Source organism: Gorilla gorilla, chromosome X, assembly GCF_029281585.2.
Source record: "Gorilla gorilla gorilla isolate KB3781 chromosome X, NHGRI_mGorGor1-v2.1_pri, whole genome shotgun sequence".
In the NCBI taxonomy this organism is placed as follows: Eukaryota; Metazoa; Chordata; class Mammalia; order Primates; family Hominidae; genus Gorilla; species Gorilla gorilla.
This window is the reverse complement of record NC_073247.2, coordinates 143,844,062-143,853,554: the sequence shown is the minus strand read 5'-3', so window position 1 is coordinate 143,853,554 and position 9,493 is coordinate 143,844,062. Positions and strand designations below refer to the sequence as shown.

At 40.0% G+C, this 9,493-nt stretch overlaps 1 protein-coding gene across 1 annotated transcript in view; it reads left to right on the top strand.

Annotated features, from left to right (window-relative positions):
• Positions 1 to 604: 604 nt before the first annotated feature.
• The window catches only part of FRMD7 (FERM domain containing 7), a 35,805-nt gene continuing 26,916 nt past the window's right edge, over positions 605 to 9,493 (top strand). Inside the window, exons 1-2 of the mRNA XM_063702930.1 lie at positions 605 to 678; positions 2,562 to 2,712. Of these exons, the coding sequence (XP_063559000.1) occupies positions 605 to 678; positions 2,562 to 2,712 (225 nt within the window). The remainder of the gene's footprint in view (positions 679 to 2,561; positions 2,713 to 9,493) is intronic.

The window sequence follows — 9,493 nt, the reverse complement described above, 5'->3', positions numbered from 1 at the left end:
AATGGTCTGTTTTGTCCTGGGTGTCTCATATTGCTAGGTATATACAGAATCAATTTCACGTTAAAATATAATTCCAAGTACCATTTAGAATTTGGTTGTGCATCATGCACACCACATGGATTTAATGCTAAAGTGTTATGTGGAGACAAACAATTATAATTGTTTTAATTACCCAGAGTAGCTAGTAATTTCTATAAGACTTGGGAGCACTGTCTTAAGAATGCTATTATTACACTGTCACTTTTCAACAGTCTTTCCAATTTAGGCATGATAATTTCAATGTCCCAGGAGTGGGGACAAGATTGCTATTAGGCTGATAATCTTACTGGTAATCTTTTTCTTCACCCCTGCCCCCCTTAGTGTGAAGGTTAACGCTGAGCAGTGAGAGTCTCTTAGACTCCATCCAGTTACTTCACCAAAGAATGTGAATCAGATGCAACCTGTCCAGGTCATTGTCAGGCCTGCATAAGGCCTCAGGCAATTATATATAATCACTTCCTTGTAGCTTTGAAAAGGTGTCTGACAGAAGGTATCATCTATCAGGTACCGGACTAGCTATCTGATTCCAGAGTTCTCTTCCTAGCTTGGTTTGGTCGGCGTCAATATGGCTGTGGGTATAGGGGGTGGTGGTCAGGCAGCTGTTCAGCTTGATTCTCCAGGACCCCCCAGGATAGTCACGTGGGCCGGAAATCTTTCTGGGCAGTTAATCCTAAGCAACGTTAAGCCTTCCATCTTTCACACATGCAGCACTTTGAACTGCTTTATGTTTTCAGAAATAAAATAAAAACCAGTTGTAATTTGGTGCGCATTTCACACGTGCACAAGCATTTAAAAGGCTTGTTCTCTCTGCTTACCCCCACCAGGAAACCTTAAGTACCCAGTCAAACTGTGCTTCCCTCCAGGGTTTATTGCTGAGTCCTGTGGGCTCTAGGGAAAGGGCCTTGGTTCCTTCCTACTTATTCTTTGTTCTTTGATGTGTCTAACTGCACCTTGCTCTCCACCAGATGCTAAAAGGTTAGACTGCCTGCAGAGAACTCCATTTTAGAAGGAACCGCTGCTACCTGGTAATTAGCCTCTCACCACTCTTAGCAGTTTTCCTTCTACCAGGAGTTAAAACCCCAGGAAGGGTTACAGTTTGGTCAATGAATTTCTTCTGCCTCTGCCCTGAAGGAGCTCCCTTTCCTCGTTCCCTAGGTGATTTACTGAGTGCAAACTTTCAAATTATGTTCAGCTTATTTCCTAGAAAACTTGTTGCAGCTGCCTATATTGGTAAATGTGTAAAATATGAGCCTTTTTTAAAGATGTCAGAACATTTGCATTTTTACCGAAAAGTAAAACAGTCTTTAAAAAGAATCCCTCCTAGGGTTTATTCCTCAAGAAGTTCTGAGATTCCTGGATGTAGCCTGCAGAAAAAGGCTTACCTTCAGAGGGGTTTAAGCTCTCTGTAAATAAGGTGCACACCTATTGATGTTTATAAACAGAGCTCAGTCTAGGTGAAGGAGTGCAGACCAAGATTTCACCAGATGGCTAAAATTAAATCAGCATCACTGAAAACGTGCTTAGCCTAGAATTGCACTAAATGGTGTCAAAATGCAGAACTATCTCCATACTTCCTGTTCTAATTAACACAAGTCCAATCCTCTCACTGGAGTGTTCTGCTTGGTTCTGGCTTCCAAAATGCTATTCGGAGTTCAGGATTTGAAGAGTAAAAGACTGATGGAAATTAGCCAGAAGGAACTAGTTCACAGTTGTCCCCACAAATATGCTGAATGACAATGTGCTTATACTACTATAGATGGAACTGGTTCTGGGCCAGTGCCAGAGTGGGTGATTGGGGTAAGTTACAAAAGGGATGATACATGGAGAAGCTCTGAGGTTCACCAAAAGACCAGAATAAAAATACCAGGTGGTTGGCCAGACACACTGGCTCATGCCTATAGTCCCAGCACTTTGGGAAGCTGAAGCAGGTGGATTGCTTGAACTCAGGAGTTCTAGACCAGCCTGGGCAACATGGCGAAAGCTCATCTCTACCAAAAATACAAAAATTAGCCAGTCTTATAACCCAGTCTCAAAATAAGTAAATAAATAGATAAAAAATTTAAAAACAAAATTTAAAAATTAAAAAAAGAAAATGCCAGGTGCTGGACTTAAATTTTTATATTTATTTTTCTTTTTATTTGAGACAGAATCTTGCTTTGTTGGCCAGGCTGGAGTACAGTGATGTGATCATATTTCATTGCAGTTGAACTCCTGGGCTCCCACCTCAGCCTCCTGAGTCACTGGGACTACAGGGATGCACCACCATGTCCAGCTAATTGTTTAATTTTTATAGAGACAGGGTCTCAGTATGTTGCCCAGGCTGCTCTTGAACTCCTGGCCTCAAGCAATTCTCTTGCCTTGGCCTTCCAAAGCTCTAAGATCACAGACATGAGCCACTGTGTGTGGCCCAGGTGGGTGACTTTAAAAGGAACTGGTGAACAAAATAGGTTGTCAGAAGGAGATTTCATAAGTTAATGCCAGCAGAAAGCTTTTGATATGAGAAGCCATGATTTTCTTTTCAGACCTGTGCAAAGGCTACGGAGTGTTGAAGGAGGGGTTCAAATATGTGCACACATTGGTGAGGAATGTTCTGAGCATCCCCACTCTCAGATAGGTTGGTGTGGGGAGAATTCAGTAACAAGGGATGGAGAGTACGTGAGGCAAGCTGCTTGGGTAGCCCCTTGTTGTGCATGTGGTCTGTGGGCCAATTGGTAAAGAAACAAATGTCAAGGATGAGCAAAGTGATGCATAAAGGTGAATGAAAGATGGTAAAATGAAGCCTAAACTCAGCGATGATGGACGCAAACCCTTATCCCAGCAGAAGGCAAAAGGGGAGCAAGCCTGTGAGACCTGCAAAGAGAATACCAGGAATCTCTAGGACACTCTCTCTCTCTTAACCTCCCCAAGTCCAACTGCACCTATTACAGAGCCATCTCTCCTATCTTTACCTCTTTCTATTCTCACTACCACTGTCTTAATCCAGGCTACCATCTTCTCTCACCTGAACTATAGCAGCCCCAACCTGACTACCTGTCACCTGTTTTACCCCCTCCTCCACCTATCCCTTAAACCATCATTCCTCAAAGTGTAGCCCACAGACCAGCAGCATCGGTCTCACCTGGGAGCTTGTTAGAAAAGTATATTCTCAGGCCTCACCACATATCTATAGAATCTGAACCTGCATTTTAACAAGATCCCCAGGTGATTCATATGCACTTTACAGCTTGGGCAGCAGTGCCCTAACTACTTTTAGGCTGGTGTCTCTAAGACACAACTCTGACCTTGTCAAGTCCCTGCTGAATATCATCCAGCTACTCCTAACCCCACCCTGTACCTCACCTTCGAGGCACATGGCTTCACATGCCACAACAACTCCCCTTGGTATGACTTCTGCCCACTTTTCCAGCCCCAGGGTCTCATTTTCTCCTTTAGCAACACCAAACTGCTTGCAGTTTCATTGTTCAAACCAGGTTTTCTAATCTCTTCTGCCTCTAACACTCTTCTTCTTTCCGCTGGCTAACTCCAATTCTTGCTTCACACCTCAGCTTAGATGTCCCGTCTGTTAGGAATCCTTTCTACTACGCCCTCACCCATCTTTGTGGGTTAGGTGATCTCACATTACCCCCTGCATACATCCCTCCACAAAATCACTTAGCTCAAACTGCTGTGATTAACCATGGATGTGCCTGTCTTCTCTGCCAGCCTATGTGTTCCTTGGTGGCAATGCCTGTGTCTTGTTCATCTCAGTGTCCCTGGAGCTGAGGAGAGTATGTGGCACAGAGCAGGTGCTCAATAATCTGTGTTGAATTGAAGGGACAGTAGAAAGGATCACAAAAGGGTAATGGCATACACAAAAAGGAAAGGGCAGGCACATGAAAATTAAGCCCAGAGTTAGGGCAGATAAAAATTACAAACAGGAAAACAAAAGAGCTCGAAAAAGACAATAAACAATAGAGTAAAAAGCATACTAAAGGAGAGATGAGGCATTGACTTTTAAAGTGTTTATTAAGGAGAAGGTTAATACTGATGAAACAGTTCTCTGTCTCTGTTTTTGTGTGTGGCTGTTATGGCTGAGACTTACCTATGAAAATGTGGAATCAGAGGGTTAAAATGACCAAAAGGTAATTCATTTACTTGCCACCTGGAGAGATGATCAGCTGATACTGGTTTATCTGAGAGAAAACCAATAGTTATGTGTGTGATTCTAAATATTGCAGATCTTGAATATTCAAATAAATATTGCCCTTGTCAAAATAGACCCCTCAGATGGTGCAAATGCTAATAGCTAGGTGTAGCCTGTTCTCACACTGCTATGAAGAAATACCCGAGGCTGGGCAATTTATATTTGTTTAAAGAGCTTTAATGATTCACAGTTCCGCATGGCTGGGAAGGCCTCAGGAAACTTAACAATCATGGCGGACGGGCACCTCTTCACAGGGCTACAGGAGAGAGAATGAGTGCAAGCAGGGGAAATGCCAGACACTTATAAAACCATCAGATCTTGTGAGACTCGCTCACTATCATGAGAACAGTATGGGGGAAACCTCGCCCATGATCCAATTACCTTCATCTGGTCCCGCCCTTGACAAGTGGGGATTATTATAATTCAAGATGAGATTTGGGTGGGGACACAGAACCAAACCATATCACCAGGTGACCACACACCAGGATTTGTCCAAGACAGGCCTGGTTTATGCCTGTTGTGATAATATCCTTATTACAAGTGCCCCTTGTTATCCTCTAAAGTGTCCAGGTTAGGTTCATAAATTATATGGTCACATAGAAGTAGTCAACACTTATTGAGTTCTTCCTATGTGTCAGACACTGTGTAAAGTACTTTACACGAATATTCTCGCTAGAAGCTCCCTATGATCCCTTTTGAGATCGACATACAGTTCACATAACAGTAAATTAATCAAATTCATCCTTTTAAAGTGTACAATTCAGTGGTTTTTTTGTATCTTCATTATGTTGTGCAACTATCCCAACCATCTAATCCCAGAATATTTTCATCACCTCCAAAAGAAACTCCATGCTCATTATTAGTCACTCCCACCCAGCTGCTGGAAACCACTAATTTACTTTCAGTCTGTAGGGATTTGCCTATTGTGGATAGTTCATAGGAATTGAATCACATAATATGTGACTTTTTCTTTCTGGCTTCTGACAATTCTATTTTACAGCTGAGGAAACTGAGGCTCAGAGAGATTAAGTAGCCTACCCACAATCACTCTTCTAGTGGTAGAGGAGTCAGAACTAGACCCAGGTGTGTCTGGCTCCAAAGCAAACATTCTTAGCCACCATGCTGTGCTGCCACCTCATATTTATTGCAAGGGCTTAGCACATTCTTGGAACTCCTCTTTGGCCCTATGTAGCTGGGCACATTCTTTCCAAAATGCCTCACAAATCTTCATTATTTGAGAGGGAATTTAGTGTTTGGGAAGAGCCAAAAGTCATAAAAAGCAAATATGGTAACAAAAGTGGACCATCAAGCTGGGTCATTGCTATAGACTGACTTGTATTCTCCCAAAATTTATATGTTGAAGCGCTAACCCTCAGTGTGACTTTATTTAGATAGGACTTTTAGGATGTAATTAAGGTTAAATAATATAAATATGGAGTCCTTATCCGATAAGATTGTTAGCTTTATAAGAAGAGGAAGATTCTCCCTCCCTCCCTCTCTCTCTCTCTCTCTCTCTCTCTCTCTCTCTCTCTCTACAATGTAGAAATGTAGTGAAAAGGCAGCCATTTACAAACCAAGAAGAGAGCCTTTACCACAGTCCAACCATACTGGCACCCTCATCCCAGGTCTCCAGCCTCTAGAAATGTGAGAAAATAAATTTCTATTGTTTGAGCCACCCACTCTATGGTATTTTGTTATGGAAGCCTGAACTGGCTAAGACAGTCATATTTGGGGATAAGAAATGAGGCATAACCATAAAGTCAGGAGAATGAATGATTATCATCTGTGACTTTGAGAATAATTTCCTGAAGGGGGCATAAGAAATATTTTGAATGCCAGAGTCAGCATTGGAAACAGGGGAAGCCTCTATCTATAAGACATTTTGTATGACACTATGCTTTTAACATTTAGAATATCTATTGTATTTCTCTGGAAAATATAACAAGTATAAGCAAAAAGTAAAAATAACCCATTATGCTACTATTAATGATATGCTATATTTCCTTCCAATCTATCTTTTCCTGAAACCTTAATTGTATAGTCTGTATTTTTTTAAAGCACACAATTAATATGTAAGATACATTAAAATTTCTCTTTTTAAAAATCTTTTAATTTTAGGTTTGGGTGTACATGTGAAGGTTTGTTACATAGGTAAATTTGTGTCAAGGGATTTTCTTGTACAGATTATTTCATCACCCAGGTATTAAGCCCGGTACCCAATAGTTATCTTTTCTGCTCCCCTCCCTCCTGCCACACTCCACCCTCAAGTAGACCTCAGTGTCTGTTGTTTCCTTCTTTGTGTTCATAATTTCTCATCATTTAGCTCCCACTTATAACTGAGAACTTGCATTATTTGATTTTTTGTTCCCGCTTTAGCTCGCTAAGGATAATGGCCTCCGGCTCCATCCATGTTCCTCCAGAAGACATGATCCTGTTCTTTTTTATGGCTGCGCAGTATTTCATGGTCTATATGTACCACATTTTCTTTATCCAATCTGTCATTGATGGGCATTTAGGTTGATTCCATGTCTTTGCTATTGTGAATAATCCTGCAGTGAACATTTGTGTGCGTATGTCTTTATGGTAGAATAATTTATATTCCTCTGAGTATATACAATAATGGGATTGCTGGGTCCAATGGTAGCTCTGCTTTTAGCTTGTTGAGGAATTGCCATACTGCTTTCCACAATGGTTGAACTAATTTACACTCCCACCAACAGTGTATAAGTGTTTCCTTTTCTCCACAACCTTGCCAGCATCTATTATTTTTTGACTTTTTAATGATAGTCATTATTTTTAATACCATTTGACTTGCGTGAAATGATATCTTATTGTGGTTTTGATTTGCATTTCCCTAATGATCAGTGATACTGAGTTTTTTAATATGCTTGTTGGCTGCATGTATGTCTTCTTTTGAAAAATGTCTTTTCATATTCTTTGCCTACTTTTTAATGGGGTTGTTTGTTTTTCTCTTGTAAATTTGTGTAAGTTTCTTATAGATTCTGGATACTAGACTTTTGTCAGATGCATAGCTTGCAAATATTATCTCCCATTCTGTAGGTTGTATGTTTACTCTGTTGATAGTTTCTTCTGTTGTGCAGAAGCTCTTAAGTTTAATTAGATCTCACTTGTCAATTTTTGCTTTTGTTGCGATTGTTTTTGGTGTCTTTGTCATGAAATCTTTGCCCATTCCTATGTCCAGGATGGTGTTATCTAGGTTGTCTTCCAGGGTTTTTATAGTTCTGGGTTTTACATTTAAGTCTTTAATCCATCTTGAGTTAATTCTTGTATATTATGTAAGGAAGGGGTCCAGCTTCAATCTTCTGCATATAGCTAGCCAGTTATTCAGGCACCATTTATTGAATATGGAGTCTTTTCCCCATTGCTAGTTTTTGTCAGCTTTGTCGACGATTAGATGGCTGTAGTTGTGCAGCCTTATTTCTGGACTCTCTATTCTGCTCCATTGGCTTATGTGCCTGCTTTTGTACCAGTACCCTGCTGTTTTGGTTACTGTAGCCCTGTAGTATAGTTTGAAGTCAGGTAACGTGATGCCTCCAGCTTTGTTCTTTTTGCTTAGGATTTCCTTGGCTATTTGGGCTCTTTTTTTGTTCAACGTGAATTAAAAAAATTTTTTTTTCTAGTTCTGTGAAGAATGTCATTGGTAGTTTGATGGGAATTGCATTGAATCTGTAAATTGCTTTGGGTAGTATGGCCATTTTAATGATACTGAGAATGTCTTATTTCAAATGTTGTTGAAGGTGGTTGTTGATCAGTTAACTGGCAAAATTTGCTAAAGCAAACACTAATAACAAATCATATACATATACATACAGACATCTCAAATTTTTTATTTTAACATAAAATGTATACATTTTATTCATATCCTAACTGTTTGATATAGGGTCAAGACCTTTTCTTTAGTATGGACTTCTGATTGTATTCCCTTTTGTCTTTCTTCCATAAACCACATCCATAATCTGTCATCGATGATTTCCAGTCTTGGTTTATTTAATGTGGAACAAGAATATAATGATTTCAAAGCAGTGAGTACAGAATCTTTCCAGATTTTGATGTCTTTCCTCCGTCAATCTTTTATTGCTGTCATATCCAAAACTAATTTGACAGCACATTTTTGGGGACTCCTCCTTATTGAGTCTTTACAAAAATATCAATTTAAGTTTCATAGAAACAACTCTTGCCATTAGTGCTCATAATAATTTTTGATATACATACCATTTAATTAAATGGTGTAATTATAATAATAAGTAGAGCTTGTCAAAAATATTTTCAAGAACATAATCATTAGTAAGCATGGGACTCAATTGGTCACTGTCAAAGTGTACAATTGTATTTGAGTCACCTACTAGCCATGAGTTTTCATCACAATGTGGGCATCTGCCAATTTTTTGTTTGTTTGTTTTTTTTTTGTTTTTTTGGTTTTTTGAGATGGAGTCTTGCTCTGTCGCCCAGGCTGGAGTGCAGTGGCACGATTTCAGCTCACTGCAAGCTCCGCCTCCCAGGTTCACGCCATTCTCCTGCCTCAGCCTCCCGAGTAGCTGGCACTACAGGCGCCCACCACCACGCCTGGCTAATTTTTTGTATTTTTTAGTAGAGACGGGGTTTCACTGTGTTAGCCAGGATGGTCTCGATCTCCTGACCTCGTGATCCCACCACCTCGGCCTCCCAAAGTGCTAGGATTACAGGCATAAGCCACAGCGCCCAGCCCGCATCTGCCAATGTTTTAAAGAGGGAATAGAATGCATTATATGCACATTATTAAGTGGAAGTTGGTTAAGAAAGTTTCTACCATCCTTGCTTATTAAAAAAAAAATTCAGACATGTACAGAGTAAAAAGTTAAAGTCCCCCTTATTCTATCTCCTCTCCAGGAATATTGTTGTTACCAATTTGGTGTATATTCTTCCAGATTTATTACTATGCATATATCTATACATGTGCATTGCTGAAGTGCATATGCATATGTGCATGTGCATATGATGTGCCAGGCACTGTACTAAGACCTTGATGTGAATTATTTTATTTAACCCTCACAACAACCCTATGAGATAATATCACTATTATCTTTATTTTACAGATTAGTAAACTGAGGCTCAGAAAGGTTCAGTAATTGCCCAAGGGTCACATAATGACTAGTTTGTCTCTCTCTTAAGAGGACTATTATACTAATGTACATGAATCAAGTTAAATGTCTGGGTCCATTTATCCACTTACTCAGTAAACATTTATTGAATGTCCACTTTGCCAGGCACTGT